This window comes from Electrona antarctica, assembly GCF_951216825.1.
Source record: "Electrona antarctica genome assembly, chromosome: 7".
NCBI lineage: Eukaryota > Metazoa > Chordata > Actinopteri > Myctophiformes > Myctophidae > Electrona > Electrona antarctica.
Window position 1 is genome coordinate 10,206,536 of NC_136812.1, and position 23,377 is coordinate 10,229,912.

Here is a 23,377-nt window from a genome sequence, read left to right on the forward strand (position 1 = left end):
CAGTTCTCTTAATTTGATTGACTTTATTTGTAAGGCACCAGAAGTACTTCCTTACTGCAGAACATTTCATTTCATTTATAGTAAATGTTTGTTACTTTTATAGTTCACCTTTTTTTCTCGTTTTGTTAAAATGAAGCTATGATTCCATGACACAAAACTTTTTGTTTTTTTATCCCGCCAAAGTACACACTTTCAGGTTTTACATTATACACAAAATAAGTATTTAAAAAAAGACCTTTACAAAGCTCAAAATGCTTACAATGCTTCACGCTATTGGGTGGGGGGGGGGGGGGGGGTGGGGGGGGGGGGTGGGGGGGGCAGATGGGGCAAGCAATGGGGTCAGGACACAGGGGTCAGAGAAGAGGGCTAGGGCCACTGTACTGCAGTTTCCCCTAGGGTGTCAACCAGTACTGTAACCCCCCATTGGGGTGTCACAACCAGTACTGTAACCCTACTAGGGGTGTCACAACCAGTACGGTAACCCTACTAGGGGTGTCACAACCAGTACGGTAACCCCCCCTAGGGGTGTCACAACCAGTACGGTAACCCTACTAGGGGTGTCACAACCAGTACGGTAACCCCCCCTAGGGGTGTCACAACCAGTACGGTAACCCTACTAGGGGTGTCACAACCAGTACGGTAACCCTACTAGGGGTGTCACAACCAGTACAGTAACCCTACTAGGGGTGTCACAACCAGTACGGTAACCCTACTAGGGGTGTCACAACCAGTACGGTAACCCTACTAGGGGTGTCACAACCAGTACGGTAACCCTACTAGGGGTGTCACAACCAGTACGGTAACCCTACTAGGGGGTGTCACAACCAGTACGGTAACGCCCCTAGGGGTGTCACAACCAGTACTGTAACCCGATAGCACGAGACTCATCCAGGACAGCCATATACACATAAAGCTTTATATGTATAACTGTATACAGAGGCTGACAGCTCTCCCACTACTTCAACACATACATAGTTTTCATCTGTATCGGTCTCTTTAAAACATCATCAAATTTTCACTCTTATTCTAGTTATAATAACGATTAATAATAGTTTAAAGGAAAGGAAAGAAAGAAAGATAGAGAGAAAGAAAGAAGTGCGTTGGGATCACCACAGAGAAAACTTGGACCAAATGTTCTTAAAGAAACATCTCTTCGCTAGAAAGAAACACGTCTTGGTTCCCCTGTAGACATTGTGCATCATATGCGCGCACGTGTGAGAGTGTGTGTCTTGTCCACACACACACACACACTCCACATATCACTACTACAATATGTATCCGGAGGGGAGGGGGCGAGATCATCTTCTAGCTTAATTCAGAAGCAGAAGAGCGTATCGTTATTATTATGAAGAACAGTGATGCATTCCGCCTCTGTGGTTCACCACCACTGACAACCAAACCTATACAGCTGTATACACACACACACAGTCACACACAGTCACACACACAGTCACACACACACACACACCGTCTCAGAGTCATCCAACTGATACCCTCATTATCTAGACATTTTGTCACATCTATTCACTCTCACAGTTTAATATTAAGCCACCAAAAGAGGGTATAGGGGCAACGCAATAACACAAAAACGATTGTGTGTGTTGGGGGGGAGGGGGAGGGGGGTATTTAACATGCTGTCGAATAGACTGCCTTCAGAACAAGTCAGTCAGTCGAATAACAAACTCTCTTGACCTTAGCTCAATTTTTCGCCAGCAGTCATTTCACTGGGGACATGCCATTCTAAGCCAAAGTAGGCCTATTCTAAGGACTACAGGAAGCAATGGGGAGATGGGGGTGGGGGGGGCTTTATTTATCTCCCCAGCTAAAGAAAACAGTGGCCGCTTGTGCTTTGTCTGTGGACATCGATCATTTCTTTTTTAGGTCACGGGCTGGGAGATTTCTCACTGAATGTTATATATGTAGGCTAATGTCACCTACATAACACAGTGTGTTGTACAGTTGTTCTGAATCGGGAGTAGGAGTGTTCTGTCCCAACTAAGAGAAACGGAAACATTTCCCAAAACACATGGGCCTAAAATAGACCTAGGAATTAAGTTTGAAGGACTGGATCATATCCTACATATTATGGGCAACATGATTAAACTTAAATTAGCATTACCAGTGTGGTCTTTTTGTTGTTGTTTTAGTGTCATCTTTTGTCCTTCTTACGTAAAGGCAGTCTGTGGCATCCACATGACCGAGTGTGTTGTTTTTCTACAGAAGAGTTAGGTGGATCTATCAGAGAGCTCATCATACAACATCAAGGGACACGGTCCAAAAACAGACGCTGCCCTCTGCTGTCAAATATACAACATGCACATCCTCTCTTCGTTTGACAACTGCTTTAATATTTGTGCAATTTTACAAGGGGGGGGGGGAGAGTGTGGAGGGAGGGGGGGGTGTTGGGCTGCAGACACACAAGTCAAGTCAAGTGGCAGCCTTTCTTTTGTTGCACAATGTGCCATTCTCAGCTTTCTTTGTTGTTGCAAAGTGCTGCCTCTTCCAGGTAAGGTGCTGGCTGGAAATATCTCGTCTATACCCTGCTGTGTTGGATAAGTATCATAAGTAGGGGGGGATTAGTTTGAAAGGTAGGTTTGTTTGTTTTCTTGACTGACAACTCTAATTTCAAATGGAAACACACAAAAAAAAGGTAGCTCAAAAGAAGGTGCATTTTCCATTTCCTCCATACGAATTCATGATGCTCACACATAAAATGTCTAGAGTTTCTATGGTATATGCCTTGTCATTACGCCTCTGCTTTCCGAGAGCCCCTCGGGCGACTAAAAGCAACGCTAGAATTTAGGCTAGAATGGGAGCGTAGCTTCACACCAGAGTTACAACGGCAATGTTTCCCTTTCTTTCGTGGAAAATCCCTGTTTAAACAGCACACTGATCCATCACAATCTGTCTTTTAAGCCCACGGCCAAATTCTAGCTTTAAATGGAAGCATGCAATTTAAACAGTCTAAGATATTCAACATCACTGTATTTTGTAAGCAGGTTTTTTTTTTTCTTTTTTCTTTTTTTTTTCTAGAAAACATTGTCCAGGCAGATCTTTCCATTTGTACAGGGGGCCTACGGCTCATCTAGGAATCTGTGTGAGAACTGAAGGCTGCAATGTCAAAGCAACAGAGGCTCATATAGGCCGTGTCGCCATCCTGTCTTGTTTAACAAATGCATTGTGTCGGTCCTAACACCTTTACCACGGTACATTCACACTCACAGATTGCCCTGCAAGGACCAGAGGCAGGTGTGGAGGCGAGGAGGAGGAGAGGAGAGTGGGCAGGAGGACAGGGAAACAGACAGGAGGAGGAGGAAGGAAGGTAAAGCAATATGAATAGAAGAAAATCAACAAAAGAACCAAAGCTTAATCGCATACAAAAATAAGATGCATAATCTTAAAAGGCTGCTTTTTGGGGGGGTGGGGGGGCTTACACAACTCTTAGTTGGGGTGGAATTGTGGCAACAGAAAAAGAGAGAAAGGGAAATAAGCACAAGGACTGAGGGGGAAATGGAACCGAAAGGAAAAAACAGCATGTTAAGTATAAGGTGTAGAGGTTGAGCATCCCAGTAGAGCTGAGAGGGTCAGGGCTTGGAGCCCAGGGGGAATGGGTAGGAGGGGCTATGCCAAGGGACGGGGGAGGGGGGAGCAGGGAAGGGAAGCTGTAGGCCGGGGTGTGTGGGTGGGAGGTTTAGGTCATCCAGGCGCGGGGCGGCCTCTCTGGACACACAAACTGAATCTGAGCAGGGGAACAGCGGGGTCGTCCTAATCTAATCGGACTTGTCCCCGTCCTCCTCGCGGTGGCTGTCGGCTCCGTCGCGGGCCGCCTTCTCCTCCTTGGCGAGCTGGGCCTGGGAGGCCAGGATGGAGGAGAGCGAGAAGAGGCCGGACGAGGAGGTGACGTTGGCGGGCATGCCGGGCTGGCCCAGGCCCATGGGCAGCGGGGTCATGGGCAGCGCCAGGCCTTGGAGCTGAGACAGCTGGTGAGCCTGGAGCTGCTGCTGCATGAGAGAGGAGAGAACACCAGGCAGCTCAGACACAGACACTAAAGCACACTGCTAACCTGATGCATGTACAATACATACAGCTCAGAGAGAGAGACACACACACTAGGGCATTCACTTCTAGTCATTTTTACTAGTTGACTAGTTGCCTAGTTTACTAGTCGACTAGTTGTTTAACCACCTATTATGTAAAAACAAAAAGATAAAATATATATATATTTTTTTTAAATAAATACTTGTACATTTAAAAACTGTGCACATTGGTGACTATAACTATAATCTACCTGATCTTGAGGCCTACAAAATCGGGAAAAAAATAAAATATATATTTTTCTTATCAACTAGTCAACTAGTACCAGCAAGGTCGACTAGTGGATTTACTAGTCGACTAGTAAACTAGTCGAAGAAAAAAGGATTTTATTATTATTTATTATTATTAAATGTGTCAGTGATTTCTTTGTGTATTTAAGTTATTTGTCATATCTGCCCTGTGCAACTTGGTATTACAAAGCCTAAAAAGGCAAAACAAAAACACAATGAATCGTCAAATGACATTTGTAATCGTGACCACCCTATGTTAGCTTTTAAATGTAAGCCCTGGAGCACAGCAGCACGATAGTTATAGTATAGCACATATCACAGATTATACAAAGACAGGCACAGTAGGAGATACTAAATCTACAAGCACGCCATAGACACTAATATATAGATACAATATGCTATGCTTGATGTACAACCCCTAAGGCACACGTTTCAGAGCAACGTGACAGAGAGAGAGATCACGCCAAGTACAGATGATTTAAAGGTAAGAGAAGACACACACTTCAAACACAGGGGAATTCAACTATACTACAGTCCACACAAAGCTATGATCAGCCTCCACGTCTCCACAGGACGCTACACCGTTCAGCTCAACGGCTCTACTGCAAACAAATAGCTACAAATCAAAGTTGCGGAGTAAATATTATAACAGGAATATATATATATATGTTTTACCCGTCAGCACCTTAGAATGGCAATGCAATTCTATGCTTTTGAACTGAATAAGCTTACAATAAATATTATGTCCTTTACTGGTAGGCCTGTATGCGTTATGTTTTTGTTTTAGAGCCAGACCGATATATTCTTCTTTTTTGACAGTAACTTTTTTTCAAAACATCTTTCAAAAGTAGCAACTCAATGTGAGCTTGAAGATCTGTTCTGTTAGAATTTTCAGTTTCTGATCAACTTAATCAAATTGATAGATTTTGTACCTTTTATTTTCCTTTTCTTGTTTGCCAATAAGCCTATCTCACAGAATTTCCCCGCCCCCCTAAATACGCCCCCTTTCGGGGTTAGTGGTGATAGCGTGACGTCACTCCATAGACGCTACATGTTAACAGAGTTAATTTAAGAAGTCTACAACTTTTGTTTTCTCAAGGTAAGGTTTGTTCTATCTGTTCGACCTGATTTACCATCTTGTTTGCTTCATAATAATATTGGTCTGTCACATTTTTACATTAGAAAATGTACTTAGATTCTCCAGAGAAAAAAACGTGTAAATGCTCATGTTAAAGACACCACTATTTACCGGAAGTGGGCGTGGAAAGCGGGCTGTGAGATAGGCCTATTGGTACAGTAGTCTAGGTCAGACCTAAAATCGTGCAGTGGTACCATGTACTTTTAAGAACAGGCTTGGGTTAGTTAGTCTTTATGCCCTTTTTTTCCCCACGCACGCACGCACAAACCCCCCCCCCCCCCATCCTATTCACAGAATATAATAATCAACCCACAACACATACAGACAACTGGCAAAGTATGCCCACCAAATAATTGTGATTTGATAGGGATGCACGTCTACTTAACTTAACGTTAAATATGTTATGTGTGGAGAGAACAACCTCACTCATTTCTATTCTCCATTTCATGTGAATTGTCCCTCGCTATGCCAGCACGGTCCGTCATAATAACTGACCTACTGCATCCATAATGTCCATGACATGGCGGATCTTACTTCCTCTCACAGACACTTTAATGAGAGGAAGTTGTTTCCGAATTACTCGCAGGATCTTACTGACAAGTTAAGTTACATCCTACTTTTTTTTATTGTGCCCTTGGGAGAGTTTGTCCTCTGCATTTGACACACATCCTAACTAATTTACGTATGAGCACTGAGCAGCCACGGTGCAGTGCCCGGGGACCACGCTCTAGTTGGAATGCCAGTACCTTGATCAAGGTCAGTGGCAGGAGTAGGTAGGTACCTAGCGTCGTGCACACACACACACACAGGAGTAGGTAGGTACCTAGCGTCGTGCACACACACACAGGAGTAGGTAGGTACCTAGCGTCGTGCACACACACACACAGGAGTAGGTGGGTACCTAGCATCGTGCACACACACACACACAGGAGTAGGTAGGTACGTAGCGTCGTGCACACACATACAGGAGGAGGTAGGTACCTAGCATCGTGCACACACATACAGGAGTAGGTGGGTACCTAGCATCGTGCACACACATACAGGAGGAGGTAGGTACGTAGCGTCGTGCACACACATACAGGAGGAGGTAGGTACCTAGCATCGTGCACACACATACAGGAGTAGGTAGGTACCTAGCATCGTGCACACACATACAGGAGGAGGTAGGTACCTAGCGTCGTGCACACACACACAGGAGGAGGTAGGTACCTAGCGTCATGCACACACACACAGGAGTAGGTAGGTACCTAGCGTCGTGCACACACACACACACACAGGAGTAGGTAGGTACCTAGCGTCGTGCACACACATACAGTACTGCTATGTATTACGTTTGTCCGCGTGATGATGAACACCACACCACAGTCTTGATGTCCTGTGTCCAAAGACGTGTCTCTATGGTTTCACTGTGATAAAGTCATCAGAATCCTGTAATATTCCTCCCACTACTACCTCATGCTTTTCATGAAACCAACCATCCCCAAAACAATGGCATGACATTTCTCAGAGAGAGAGCGAGAGCGAGAGAGAGAGAGAGAGAGAGAGAGAGAGAGAGAGAGAGAGAGAGAGAGAGAGAGACAGAGAGAGAGAGAGACAGGTAGACAGTAGAGATGGCGTACAACTGATGCAACAAGATGAAAGGGTGTATATTAATCCTGTACGAGATGGATCACAACATGTGACTAAACATGAAAATACAAATGTATATTGAGGAGGACTACCTTAAAAAAAAACTATACTGTACCTAAAAACCCACAGTCCTCTGTTTCTAAGGCCACAGACAGTGGGGGAAAAAGTAAAGACCCTCGAAAAAGCCATGCATCATCGTGATGAAGCGGCTAAACCAGCTAACACGAGACGTAGCATGATAGAGTATGCTAAGCTAGCTAACATAGCGCCTCCGGTGATGAATGATCGCACCTCTTGGGCTAACACCGTACTCATAGTGATGAACTATCTGTGCTATCTGGCTAGCCCTCCACCCATATTGATGAGGCACAGTAGCAGCTACCAGGAAAATACCATGAAGTATTGTAGCTATAGCTGAATAAACTGTTGTAATAAACTAGGGTATAATGTATAATGTTAATCAGTTACTTCACAGTGAATAAAGCAAATACATTTTAAGTGTTAAAAAAATAACCGCAGTGATGGAAGCATTGCACCTGGACAATTTATTCTATTTAGTCTAAATGTTTTAGCTAGCTACAGTACCTTAGATCAGTAACAAAGACAAAATGTAGCTATAGGCAGGGGCGAAAGTGGGCCGGAATGGTACCGCTAAAAAGCAGCAACTGATGTGAAAAGCCCATATAACCAGTTTGCCACGATGTTATGTGCAACAATGTACGAACATGTACGAACGTAAGAGTAAGACATAAGAGTTACGTTTTATTAAAATATGCCTCTAAAGCATTCCAGTGTTTGTGTCAACGTAATCCGTGCTGGACTGCCTGTGATCCGTTCACTTTGAAGGTTGCAGATCCGGTCTAGAGTGGATAAGGACATAGCCTTTGTGCGTCTCTCGCTATGTGTGCAAATGACCGGATACAGTAGGCGGGTTTTCATGATTCTGAATCCATTCCAAGCAGTGGTTATGGCCAAATGTAGGCCAATGAGTGTTTTTCGTGCAAAGCTAATGCTTGGAATGGATTCAGACTCATGAAAACCCCCTAGTTTGACATGTCACATGCTACTTAAAGCATAATGAAATTTAGAAAATATTATATAGGTTGTCTCTGGCTGTGGTATACAAAAATGGCCATAACTTTTTTTCGCGATGTTTCCGGCAGAGCAGGCTTCTCATTCTGTGGACCTTAACACATTTTGTGCCCAAAACGTCTGTGGACGTCCTGGGTATTACCGCACGTGCATAGCCCAAGACGTCTGTGGACGTCTTTGAAAAACAAACAAAAAAATAAATATTTTAATTTTTTTTAGTTTTTAATTTTTTTTTATTAAAAAAAAAAAATCAGAAAAATCAAAACACTTTTTTTTTTAACACATGGTGCCAAAGTTTGTGTTTTCGCCATTGAGAATGCATTTGGCGTTTAAATTAAATAACTCAGAAACTATAAAACATTTCAAAGTAAAAAGTTCCAGCATGTGTCGCCACAGTCAGCTGAATTATAAAAAATGTGAATGGATTTTCTAGGTGAAAGTGATTTTGGGCAGTTTTGCATGGGCTCTCAATGTGTTAATAATGACCAAATGAGTAGAAAAAAACACAAATAAAAAGTACAGCATGACATCACAGGTTAAACTCTATCCCTTGAGCCTGTGGCCCCTCGACTAAAGCCTTGTATCTGAAGCTTCGAGCGCTGTCCATGGTGAGCTGTCGCGCATCCCGGCGATCGTAAATCATGTGTGAGTTTGTATCGCATCGCTGCATCGCTTGTAACGGTTTGTAACTAGAGCTAAGGGGGTTGAGTTTACGGCTAACGATCACAACAACAGCCCCCACCTCACTGAATAGCCCGGAAATTAAACAAGATTCGGTTAGGTGTGCTTATGCTACCACCTAGCGGGCAATAATGGAGTTAAAGGCTGATGTCCTCACACATATAGTAATACAAACATGTGTGTGTGTGTGTGTGTGTGTATGTGTGCGTGTGTGTGCGTAGATGCACGGGGTGGGTGTTACCCTGATGATGGAGTTCATCTCAGGGGGGGTGACCTGCTTGGCTCTCTCTATGGCTCCCAGGACCTGCTGCTGGTGCTGAGGGGGGAGAGGGGAGGGGGAGGGGGAGGTTAGATCAATATCAACAGTCCTACAGTGAGCCACCGGTGATTCTCTGCTCCTTCCTTCAGCTCACACACACACACACACACAGGGACGGACAGACCGCACGCACACACACACACACACAGGGACGGACAGACCGCACACACACACACACACACACAGGGACGGACAGACCGCACGCACACACACACACACACACACAGTCACACACAGGGACGGACAGACCGCACGCACAGGGACGGACAGACCGCACGCGCACACACACACGGACGGACAGACCGCACACACACACAGGGACGGACAGACCGCACACACACACACAGGGACGGACAGACCGCACACACACACAGGGACGAACAGACCGCACACACACACAAGATGGTGTATAGCACACGGTTGATTGGCATGCTGTAATGGGTGGAGGTCATCCTCCTGCTGGACAGATAAGAGCATAGCTTATCTGGATCGCACAACCATTTGCACACACACACACACACACACACACACACACACACACACACACACACACACACACACACACACACACACACACACACACACACACACACACACACACACACACACACACACACACACACACACACACACACACACACACACACACACACACACACACACACACACACACACACACACACACACACACACACACACACACACACACACACACACACACACACACAGAGAGAGAGAGAGAGAGAGAGAAATGATTCAAAGGTTGGAGGGAGGTGAAGAGAAGGAAGAGAGACAGTAACACTGAACAGATGAGGAGGAGGGGCTGAAGTGAGAGAGAGAGAGACAGACAGACAGACAGACAGACAGACAGACAGACAGACAGACAGACAGAGAGAGAGGGAGAGGGAGAGACAGAGAGACAGAGAGAGAGAGAGAGAGAGAGAGAGAGAGAGAGAGAGAGAGAGAGAGAGAGAGAGAGATGCTGAGGGTTTGAAGAGGTATGGAAGTAAATAAATGTATGGTGAAGAATGATGTCATTCATCCTGGAACAAAATGACAGTCAGTGACCGATGTGTGTACTGTGTAGAATTGTATATGTGTGTGTGTACGTGTGTGCGTGTGTGTACGTGTGTGTGTACGTGTGTGCGTGTGTGTACGTGTGTGTGTGTGTGTGTGCCTGTGTGCCTGTGTGTGCGCCTGTGTGTGTGTGTACGTGCGCTCACCTCCTGGGACAGGTAGGGGAGGACCTGAGCGCAGATCCCATTCAATCTCTTCACTATCTCAGCCTGTGAACACAAAGAAATGGACAAGACGAGATGAATACAAATGTTGAAGCGGGTTATTGGCAGAAGAATGCGCTTTGTTTTGCATGCTAAACTTTGAGACTTGAGGCGACATTAAGTCAAAGGGAAGCCTATTTCGGACCATAATCTTTCTATGGAGGAACTATTGAAGATATGATCTGGAATTACAGCATGGTGTTTTTCAAAAGGTTTTTCAAGGACCGCCATATTGAGAACCACTGAGCCACAACAACAAGACTCGTACGTCCTAGCAGCTCAGTGGCCTCGTAGTTAACCCATTCTGGACGGGAACCCGTTTGTGTTTTAACTAAGCATTATTTAGCTATTGAAAAATAGCAGATCTACAAGCTCATAGCGAGCTTGTAGGTCTGCTATTTTTTTTTAAATCATGAAAATGTGGCACAACTTTGAATATATATTCTTTCAGAAGACTTTTTATTTATTTCGATGTCAGGCCTAAATGGTTAAAGAGTGTCCTCCCCGAGACTGGGAGGTCAGGGTTCAATCCCAGCTGGAGTATGGGATCCCATGGCAGGGTTAGGGTTTGAGGTATAGGTGGTCGGTCTAATGACTGTCGGACCAATAATAGTGTGGGAACTAAAGCCTGTACCGGGAGTCATACCAACTATTTAAAATGGCACCCAAACGCCTCCCTGCTTAGTGATCTGTGGCAAGTCCCTGTGATGTAATAGCTCCATGTCCAGGAGGGTGTACTTGTACATCAAGCTGCCTCACGCCCCATGGACACAGGAGCTAGACTCCTGACCTATGGGCCACATGGCCCATTAACTGTTGGTTCCCAAGGATACTTAACACATTGAGAGCCCACGCTTAACTGCCCAAAATCACTTTCACGTAGAAAATCCATTCACATTTTTTATAATTCAGCTGACTGTGGAGACACATGCTGGAACTTTTTACTTTGAAATGTTTTATAGTTTCTGAGTTATTTAATTTAAACGCCAAATGCATTCTCAATGGCGAAAAAAACAAACTTTGGCACCATGTGTAAAAAAAAAAAAAAAGTGTTTTGATTTTTCTGATTTTTTTTAATAAAAAAAATAATACAAAAAAAACAAAAAAAATAAACTTTTTTTTTTCAAAGACGTCCACAGACGTCTTGGGCTATGCACGTGCGGTAATACCCAGGACGTCCACAGACGTTTTGGGCACAAAATGTGTTAACACGGAGGGTTAAATTAGTACCCTAGCCTGCCAAACACGGCTTCTCCGTGTTTCTAGGGTTTACATTCTTTAATCCATGTTTTGATCCGATTGTAGCCACCGTTCAACACAACACACATCAACACCAAGCAGGACAGTGGCCGCGGCTAAGCCCTGCATTCAAAGCCCTGTATCTCAGAAACGACATAGAGAGGCAGTTTCTGGCCCAGACAAGCGTTTTCAACGGCCTGTAGCAGGCGCTGTGATACTCACGGTTGGGTTTTTCCACCACCGACCGAGAGACAACAACAACAACCGGTCAAGACACCACACACACACACAGCAGTTTGTCACTGTAACATGCGATTACGGATATTTGGCTCTTCAAAGTAAGTGTTACGCGCGATAAAACCTTGGCAATACGCTATTAATTAATGGTGGCGGGTTAAGCATTAATGACAGTACTTAAGACTCACTCAGCAAAACACAACACACACTCACTGAAGACTTCATTACGAAGGTCCTTAAACAGGCCATGATGTTGGTACTTTTTTCTGTTTTTCATTTGTCTATCGAGTTGACATTACTCCTCTACAACGTCACCCAATGTTATTAAAATGCACGAGGACATTTTGCCTGCAGTGTACTGCTGCTTCTCTGTATGAGGGGAAACATAATAATGTGCAAATAGTAACAGGCTGGACATCTGAAGCATCAAGACTTGAATGACAAGATTTCTTCATCGTGTGTAATCCACGCATGGAAAACTTATGTTACATCATCGTTTTGAACAATTCAGCATTGTTGCGAAACGTTTATTTTATTCTAATTTTTAAACGGATCCTGTTGTTTTAAACACGTGCAGTATATGTATCGTTTGTGGAAGAAGAAAACACAAACACAAACACAAATGCACAATGATATACTGTAGGCCTGCGGACGGACACACACACACACGCACGCGGCTGGTTATCATCCAATCCGTGTGAGAGATATGCAAAGCAAGTGGTAATTGCGTTAGAAGCTAATTGGCTGTGCGGCGAGGAGAGAGAGGGGGCCGTCCTAACGGTCGTTAGGCATGCAGAGAAACGCTTCAGTTCTATCTTCTCATCATTACACACACACACCATCTCTGACACACACACACACACACACACACACACCATCTCTGACCCACACACACGCACACACCATCTCTGACATCACACACACACACACCATCTCTGACATGGCTCCTACACACACACACACACCATCTCTGACATGGCTCCTACACACACACACCATCTCTGACATGGCTCCTACACACACACACCATCTCTGACATGGCTCCTACACACACACACCATCTTTGACATCACACACACACCATCTCTGACATGGCTCCTACACACACACACACCATCTCTGACATCACACACACACACACACCATCTCTGACATGGCTCCTACACACACACACACCATCTCTGACATGGCTCCTACACACACACACACACACACCATCTCTGACATGGCTCCTACACACACACACACCATCTCTGACATGGCTCCCACACACACCTCCCCCCCCCCCCCCCCCCAATCTGTCCCAAACTGTGATTCTACTGTGGCTACGGTTTCCTAAATAAAGAATGAACACAGTATGTAAGATGACGATGATGTACGTTTAGGGAGTATCACTGTAAAACCCATGTTGCTGCTGTTCTACACACAGCTGACCAGTTGAAGAAATCACAGATTGAGGCTTAAAAACCTTTGCTTTCATGACATATCGAGACCTTTCACGTTTCATGGAAGATGCTTCATTCTGAACACGTTTTCTATTGCTAGTTTGGCCACTTCAAATAGTCCATCTTAAAATTACTGATAACTGAAAATGTGTTGTGAGCTTGTAGGTCTGCCATTTTCAGTGCACGGCATGCTTCCATGAAAGACATGTTGAGAGTGCCGCCGACTTCTATGATCCAGATGACTGAAATCAGTCGTGGAATCCAACAAACTTGGATCCATGAGCTTTTATGCCATCTCTCGTCTTCCGTCTGATTTTTGTTTTCATATCCATCTCCATTTTCCCCTCTTTCCTTTTTTTTTAAATAATTTTTTATCCCACGATTTTGTAACCCATTTTTCACCCCTGTGTCAATTATCTAATGTGATCCTGGGCTCTACACACCCTCCGCCAACCTAGTCCCCAACTCCCCATATATGGGGGACATGGGGAGAGCAACGGACTTGAACTCATGCTTCCTTCATGCCTGAGTGTCCAAGTTGCTCCTTTACACCTGACAGGGGGGAGTTTCCCTGGTTGGACGTAGCGCGTGGAAGGAACACGTTATTCCATTTTCCCTCTTTCCATCCGTATTTCTCATGTATACTCTATGTTCTCTCACGGCTCATTCTCTGTCTTTCTGGTTTTCCTGCATGTCGTTCACGCAGAGAGCACAAACAGTACTGAAAACACAATAGTGTATATATAAACAGGGCATAAATACACACACACACACACACACATGTAAATATACACGTCAGACGTTCAATACACATAATGTAGCCATAAAAGAAGGGGCCCTCCTTGGAGTGCTCATCTCTGCCAGGCTGGGTCGCCTATAGACAAATCCATAGAGCGGTGCCCTGTGGACCGGGTGTTGTAGCCAATCAATGAGGTGTCAAGCTGGGCTAAATGGTACTACCTCAGCTACGGCTGCGCCCAGGGCACCCCTCCGTGGATTATGCTATAAGTAAATTGTATCTATCAAGACCCGAGGAAGTAGAGGAAATAGCAATCCAATGACATACGGTTCAATTCTTATTTTTTGAGTGGTGCAACCACTCCCTTACGGAGCTATGTGTGTGGGTGGCTGGCTGGCTGGCTGGGTGTGGGTGCGTCGGAGCACGAAAACAGCATGGTTGTTTTCCACCACCTGTGCGCAACCTAACACACACACACACACACACACACACACATATTAACTGTATACTGTATATGGTGATTTCGGGTGTGCCAGTACAAGGCCTGTCGCGGTGCTAGAATTTCCCCACCGTTTCCACCGTGCTTATCAACACCGGTAACACCGAATCCAACCACTAGGTGTCCTAATAGACCTGCCTGGCATTGATCCAGAAAGTTTAGAAACAGAAACTACAACAGCACTTGCACTTATCTAATTTCCAAAGTAACTTACGTTGAGGCTTTAGGCAGTATAGGCAAGCACGGTCAAAACATACAACTAGAAGATAAAAAATCCAGCAGAACTCTTTTCATCATTTTATTTTCCTCATCGAGACTAGCTCTGATCCATAGCTCTAAATGAAACGCATCAGAGATATGGACCAGGGATACATCGAGACCAACAACGCACGCGTTTCAGCTCACATAGCGTTCATCAGCGCTGATCAAGACACTAACAGGAAATCATTGCAGGATGAATTGAGAGTGCATCGTTGCTACAGGTTATTGTGAGTACATAAAGCACTAAAACATTGTGGAAGTAGAAGCTCAGCGAAAGTGAAATCTGACACCATGTCTCAGACAGCTCCGCTCTGGCTGCTGCCTGCCTGTATCCCCGTTGAAGAGCAGATGACTTCTGTTGTCTTCATAATAATAATAATAATAACAAGTAAGACGCGCGAACGCGGGAAGCAAACGCAGCTCGTAAATTGCAATAACAACAATTAGAATAAATTACGTACTTTAAGGTTTTTTTTAATTCTTTTTTTTTTTTTTTTAAGTTAAGTTTTTTTAAGTTACTTTTTTTTAAAGTTATTTTTGTGTGTGTGTGTGTGTGTGTGTGCGTGCTTTTTTCTTTTTAAGTTTTTTTTTAAGTTAAGTTTTTTTTTAGTTAAGTTTGTGTGTGTGTGTGTGTTTTTTGTGTGTGATACAGCTGCCCCCTCTGGTGGCGGGCGGGTGGTGTTACAGCGTGACACACACACACACACAGACAGACAGACACACAGACATGTTCTGCTAGGTCTCATAGTTAGTGCTCACTGCGTTCGCAATCACTGCGTTCGCAATAATAATAATTGTACAACCTGTTATCTGACTGAAGTATTGATAACCTGCTTATAAGCACATGGGTGCCACACGAAAATGAACTGGTTTGAAGTGGTTTTATAGGGTACACGAGAAAATAAATAGTCTAGTATTAAAAATAATAATAAAACGGTGCTATCGGTCTGCAAGCAATGTACTCGGTGGCGTACCGTGACATGTGTAGTCAGTACAGTACAGTAGAGGGTACAGTAGAGGGACCCCCACACGGTAACTGTCATTTCTCAACCGTTTTGGACGCGGGGCGGCTCGCCGGAATCGGGCCGGGACCCTGGGTGTGTTCCTGTGGGTCTGGAACTCCCCCCCCCCCCCCCCCCCCCCCCGGGGACCTCCACACAGAGTTGCACCACTCACTTCACACGGGTGTGATTTTTTTACTTTGAGATATGGGCAGAAGTGAAATTTCTTAAAAAAAGTGATGTTGATCACCAATTGTTTTTCTCACAATTGGCAGATACCGTTCCTGTGCGTAAGGGATTACATTTTTTATATTTCCCGTAATTGTCCAAACTGTTCCTGTGTGTGTGGGGAGGAAGGGGAGAATGTTTAAATGGTATAACCCATTTTGGGCGGGAACCCCTTTTGGTGTTAGCATTATGTTATACTTTAGCTATTGAAAAATAACAGATCGACAAGCTCATAGCGAGCTTGTAGGTCTGCTATTTTTGAAAAATCGAAGAACGACTGACATAGAAACATAGCTTTTTCAGAAAACTGTCAGGATGTAGAAGACATTTTTAGAATCTGATCTTTTTTTAGGTCAAAATGGGATAAAAGATTGGTTTCTCCAGATCAGGTAAATTGCAGATCACAGATCGAGTCATTTGGAGTGAAAATTGGACGTGCTTGGATGGATCGAAGCACGTCCTCTAGGGTGAATGGATAATGTGTTGATGATGTTACATGGTGTTGTTTTGGAAGAAAAAAGGCCATTCCCACTAGATTTGGAAACAAATTGGCAGGCAAACAGTGTGGAACATCAAAAACCTGTTTGATGCTCGTCACATGACTCCCAGGGTCGAGATCGTGTCTAACAACAACATTGGTTAAAACATCATGTTTCTGCAACCAACGGTGACATTTGTAGCACTTTATGTGGCACACTATGAATCTCGGTGAAATTGCTTTTGGTTCTGTGTTGTTTACAGGCCCCTCGGTGTGTGATAGAAATACGGGTTCGATCAGACAAACTTTGGAAACAAATTATAGCCGAGAGGAATAGAATAGAAAACACTGGTATGATGATGATACATTATTACGTGTGTGTGTGTGTGTGTGTGCGTGCGCGTTTTGTTCAAAAATCTAATAGTTGCAAAGAAAATGCTAAATGGCGTAAAATCTAGAAATTCTGAACTTGCATACATTCACAGACACTCACAGCAGACAAAACAGCATCCTCCTTCAAAGCATCATCACAAGCTTCCATACACAACTGTACAACACATTAAATAAGTATGTCACTGCGTAGATAGCCTCGGAAACCCAGACGTTTTTATTTCCAGGGAGAAAAAAAAAAGTCTGGGGCCGAGTCCACTTCAATTCGGCATAGAGTAGTGCAAACGTCGCTCACCCTCTGCTGATTTCTTATCGTCTGCTTTGTTAAATTGACGCACACACTCACACATGTACACACACACCACTCCTCTCTCTCTCTCTGTCGCTCTAATTAATTAGTCTCATGTCCAGCAGCTGTGCCTGTTTTCTCCCGGGGAGCTGCCTCTGCCATAAAAAGCATAGGTGAGTTCCAGTCTACTGCGTACTGCGTAGATGACTGGCACTCTTCAGACAGACAAGCAACAAGGACAGCGAATGTGAGAACGGAGCAAAAGACAGCGAAAGACTAGGCCTTTCACAATTAGTACATCATCGCATAATCGAATTTTTCCATAATCGTCAGTCGTTTCCATGTTGAAAGATGTCCATACATTTTCAAACATTTTCCAAAAAATGCTAAATAGCAGAAATAGCAGATCTACAAACTTACATGTGTTGTAAGCTTGTACATCAACTATTTTGCACAGTATTTTGGATAGAACAAATTATGAAAAATTATTAAATGTGTCAGTGATTTCTTTGTTAGTCGTCATATCTGCCCTGTGCAATTTGTGATTACGAATCCTAAAAGCCAAACAGAAATACAAATTGTAACGTTCCAATGTTCAATGCAAAAAAAAAAAAAAAAAGGTAAATCGTTAATCGCAATTGTTTGCGTGACAATTAATCGTCGACTTAAATTTGTAATGGCAACAGCCCCTACGAAAGAGAGACAAACAATAATATGGAGAAAAGGCGTTTTGTTTGAACTCAGTGGAGAGCAAGAGAGGAGACAGAGTAAGAAGGAGAGAGCAAGAGAACAAGAGACAGAGAGGTGGAAAGAGGAGGAGGAGGAGGGGGGGGGCTGTACACAATGGGCCCAGACATGAATGCTCTCCGACACTCGTTTCCACACAACCCCTTCAATTTCAACTCTCTAATGGAACCGCTGCTTCTTTGCGCCCACTCTCAGTGCACAAAGCAAGCACGTGCACACGCACACGCCGCAGTCCACACTTTCACAAGATCACACTTGCGCACACACATGAAGCGCACGCACACGCACACACAATTAGCAAACACACACCCACACAAATAATAATAGGGAGGCCCGCGTGACTAAAATCACATGTACAAATTGGTCACATGCTCAAGTGCAACGCATACACATTTGTATGTGCATGCGTGTGTTTGTGTGTGTGCGCGCTTCATGTGTCTGCACACACACACACCACCCCCCTTCTTTCAACAATGAATTTCTAAATATTTCATCCCTGTCAAATAAAAGAGTGTGTTGTGATGAATTGTGCTCATGAGGCAGAGCGCAGCTGTTTGTGTGTGTGTGTGTGTTTTCAGTTTGTGTGTTGCGGTACAAGATTATTTCCACGTGTGATTTCCTACAAATTAGCTTCCCGATTTTCCGGCACGGCACGCGCATGTTGTGCGTGCGTGCGTGTGTGTGTGGTGTTGTGCTTTCCAGAGTCTGTGTAGTAGGTGCATATAATATATGCGAGGATCTCTAAATCTGTAGAAGCAGTGTACTTCTGTGTGTGTGTGTGTGTGTGTGCACGACGTGTGTGTGTGTGTGTGTGCGTGCGTGCGCATGCGTGTGTGTGTGCACGTGTGTGTGTGTGTGCACACGTGTGTGTGTGTGTGTTTGTGAAAGCTTTGCGTGTGCGCGAATGAGAGCCACCATTTGTCAAAGAGTACTCGTGTTCGTTCACAGTGAGGCTGTTAGTGGCCGTGCACCGTCAATCATAGGGCAGTGTGTGTGTGTGTGCGCATGCGTATGTGTGTGTGTATGTGTACGCGTGCGTGGGACAGCACCAGGTGAGGTCACTGATAAAGGCTAACCCGTGCGAGGCCCACCCTTCTCTCTGCCTCCCACAGCCAGGAGGCCCACCCCACCCTTCTCTCTGCCTCCCACAGCCAGGAGGCCCACCCCACCCTTCTCTCTGCCTCCCACAGCCAGGAGGCCCACCCCACCCTTCTCTCTGCCTCCCACAGCCAGGAGGCCCACCCTTCTCTCTGCCTCCCACAGCCAGGAGGCCCACCCTTCTCTCTGCCTCCCACAGCCAGGAGGCCCACCCTTCTCTCTGCCTCCCACAGCCAGGAGGCCCACCCTTCTCTCTGCCTCCCACAGCCAGGAGGCCCACCCTTCTCTCTGCCTCCCACAGCCAGGAGGCCCACCCTTCTCTCTGCCTCCCACAGCCAGGAGGCCCACCCTTCTCTCTGCCTTCCACAGCCAGGAGGCCCACCCTTCTCTCTGCCTCCCACAGCCAGGGCATAAATTACCTCCCTCTGGCCTGCCGTACAGACTGATGTATGGCCTCTGCTTGCTCACTAGGAAGAGACCAGAGAGCTACTGTAGGGGTGCAGCCGTTCAATGAAACTAATCAATTTTAAAATATCACCGATAATCGTTGCTTTGACGAAATAGTCGATTAATGATCAATCACAATTTTGGGCACCAGTGTACTGTGTATTGTAGCTATAAAGCAGGTTTCCAACATACCCCCAAAATTATTGTGTTCACGATTACGTGTACTGTGCACGTGGTTGCTGTGCTAATAAATATCAGCTTTTCCATGTTGATCTACAAAGCCAAAGTGCTGTAACTATGGGAAATACATGGCCAATAATGGGTTTACATTCCAACATTTATATTTTTTATCAAAAACAGATTTTTTTTTTTAATTTAATGTATTATTAATTTCATCATTGGGTTCTATTGTTTAGTCTTACATTTCAATTGGTCATGATATTTGCATATAAATACCTCCCACAGAGGCAGAAACTTAAAAATGGTCTCTGGACTTTTAACTTTTTCAACTGGTCAGCCAAATGAGATGTGGGCAAATAAGTGATATTATAATTGTAAATATGTTCTTGAGGCAATTGTTTTATCCCCCAAAATCTCAAAGGCTAATTTGACCATTGCGATACACAAATAAGTCGGTGTGACCAAAAACGTAGTTCCTGCATGTTGGCTTTGTAGGGCAGCCTAGTACCGTTGAGTTTACAATATGTTAAAGAGAGAATTAGCCCTTCGCTAAGCCTCACCACTAATAGTTTAGCAACCGTTGCTAAGGATGACAAGCTTTCGACACCTCATAGCCGTCAATGTTATTGTGCATGGCTGTGTTGTTACACATAGAGCTTAACCCATTTAGGCCTGACGTCGAAATAAAAAAGACGTCAGGCCTGAAAGAATATATACCTATTCAAAGATTTGTGCCACATTTTTACGATTTTTCAAAAATAGCAGACCTACAAGTTCATGAGCTTGTAGATCTGCTATTTTTAAGTATAGCAGAATGCTTGAAACACCAAAAGGGGTTCCCGCGCAAAATGGGTTAAAGGAGAATTCCATGCTAGAAGGCTTTCTTACCTTTATTTGTAGTTGTTACGTCCCCACCAAAGAGGTACAGGTGTTATATTGTGCAAAAGTGCATTATTGGCTATTTCCCCTACCATAAGCCCTCAATGGGGGTTGGGTTTTTGTGCTAATTCGCTTATTTCCATCGAAATAAGTAGTAAAGTGTGCCACTTGGGATACTATTTACATTATGAAGAGAGGATATATTAAAAAAAAAAGATTTTTGAGCGATGGAAATAAGCAAATTAGCACAACACCCTATAGCCCTCTTCAATTCAATGCAATTCATTGAGGGCTTATGGTAGGGGAAATAGCCAATAATGCGCTTTTGCACAAAATAACACCTGGACCTCTTTGGTGGAGACGTAACAACTACAAATAAAGGTAAGAAAGCCTTCTAGTATGTTCTCCTTTAATGTCGGGTTATTACAATAAACAATAAACATGAAAACTCCTGTCTGACGGTCGTTAAAGTTGATTGAGTTCTGACTCAATCAACTTTAACGACCGTCAGACAGGAGTTTTCATGTTCACTGTTTCTCCCTCTAACATTTCCTTGTATTTCTAGTTTATTTAAATCATGTCATGCACTGCTGCACATGTCCAGTGCATAGCATACTGCAGGCCTCGACTAGATTTAGAAGACATTTTGATGCTCTTGCTACTGAAATGATCGATTACTTATTCTATTTATAGTGACTCATAGGAATAGACTACGTGACAACCAGGAATAGTCTGGTGACCACCGGGGAGACGGGTGGCAGCCGGAATGTAGACGGCACCCGGGAGCAGTATGGGTTGGCGCCCTAGCCTGTGTCTTCCGTGAGGAAGAAGCCCAACAAACCCACGGTGAGGCCTTTAGGAGGGCCATTCAAGCCTCAAGCGGAGCCTGCGGCACCACCAAGGGCAAGGTGGAGCCTGCGGAACCACTGTGGCTCCAGAATCCACCATTCCTGAATAAAGTGCCTGGTGCTGGGAGTCTGGTGCAACGCACAGGTCCTGGGCCTGGTGAGAGCAGGTGTGGACCCGGTGAGACGTAGGAGGGGCCCGGCCAGGAGTCAACCCACAGAGCCTAGTCCTTCCACACGCCAGAATGGTACCTCCCAGTCCCGGCAGAGTAGTTCAGGAGGAACGGATTGTGTGGCCCTGGTTTTTCCCTAATGGGACTGATCGAGGGTAGCTACTGGGACGTAAGTCGGGACTTGATCACCCCGGCTGGGTCACCCGAGTGAGGGGTATGATTTTGGGAGACCCGAAACCCAGATGACCATGGGATACATCACTGAGGATACGTCCCCAGGTGCATCCATGCAATGTATTTTTGTTTTGTTATGGAGAAACCCCGTCATTTAACATGCATCTCAGTGGGTGGGAACTGGAAGGGCAGCTTGCCATCGCAGAGTGAAGTGGGTGGGGCTCAACAGCCATGTGTATAAAATCTGCAAACAGTAAAATCCTGAGTGTTGGTTTGTGTAATACCCGGGGGCCCGGGGGTCCATTTTTGCTGGTTTGACCAATCATATTTATGCCCACAAGGTGAAGGAAAAATACATGGACGAATCACACGTGGCCGAGAATGTTCCTGGATCTCATCCACAAAGATGGTCTCTATGTTTATGTTTCATATTAGTGAGACTGGTTGAAATGCAAAGGAAGATAGATGTCACCTGTAGAATCTAAACCCGTCATTAGTGTGCCTTTTCCTGTTTAACCCATTTAGACCAGAGGACGATTCTACAAATGTCTTCTAAATCCTGACAGTTTTCTGAAAAACCTATTTCTATGTCAGTCGTTCCCAAACATTTTATGTCAAGGACTCCAAAAATATATGTACCGACCCCATCTGAATATATGTTGTTCCAGCCCCCCCCCCCCCAGAAGCAAAGATTTGAGTTAAAAACGTCCGCTCTGAAAGAATATATATTCAAAGATTTGCACCACATTTTCTGGATTTTTTCAAAAATAGCAGACCTACAGGCTCGTAGTGCGGCATGCTATGAGCTTGTAGATCTGCTATTTTTCAATAGCTAAAGTATAACATAATGCTTAAAACACGGGCTTCCCGCCCAAAATGGGTTACCACAAAAGCGCCTAAACAAAGGATAATGATCCAACCATGTGGCTGCAAACACTGAAAGAATCATTTTCTCATTTAAAATTCACAACAACCCATTGTAGAGACATTGCATTAGTACTAGGTTTACTGAAAGAACAAAATCACACTGGTGTGAAGCGAGCGGCGCCCCACTGTGGCACTGACAGTATACTGACAGTATCATCGTCCTCCATGAGACATGAATGCATTGTGTTATTGTATGAAATAGAATTAGTTACAAGATGTATTTATATCGGCCAAATGACGTCTCACGTTGTGAGTTGGTGCGCTAAACAAACATTAAAGTCCATAGACTTGGCTGGCAAATTATTTTTGTTAAAAGAGCTCTAAGCAAAATAGCAGATCTACGAGCTTGTAGATCTGCTATTAAAAGGTCCTACAACATGACATTCAACTTTTCCCATTTTTTTGGTCATCTATTCCCAAACATTTTGAACAATCAGGCGTTCTCTCATCATATTTGGGTTTTATGTACAGTGGTCTCACAACAGGCCAACTGATTTGCTGCTACTCGTGATGTCATAGGTGACTCCCTACTTTGTATTATCCCTCCCCCTCTTCAGTTCCACATTTGCACTTTGTGGGAGGGGGGGGGGGGGGCATGTTATGAGTCAAAGATGTGGGAGGGGAGTAGCTGGTTTTT

General features: G+C 44.6%; 1 protein-coding gene across 2 annotated transcripts in view; it reads right to left on the minus strand.

Annotated features, from left to right (window-relative positions):
- Positions 1-3: 3 nt before the first annotated feature.
- tle5 (TLE family member 5, transcriptional modulator) overlaps positions 4-23,377 on the minus strand; it is an 87,417-nt gene continuing 64,043 nt past the window's right edge. The window contains exons 5-7 of one of the 2 annotated variants that reach the window (XM_079506928.1): positions 10,408-10,470; positions 9,107-9,181; positions 4-4,001 (exon numbers count right to left, since the gene is read on the minus strand). In XM_079506928.1, the coding sequence (XP_079363054.1) occupies positions 3,771-4,001; positions 9,107-9,181; positions 10,408-10,470 (369 nt within the window). In that variant the 3' untranslated portion in view covers positions 4-3,770. The remainder of the gene's footprint in view (positions 4,002-9,106; positions 9,182-10,407; positions 10,471-23,377) is intronic. The other variant, XM_079506929.1, reaches the window with a different exon arrangement.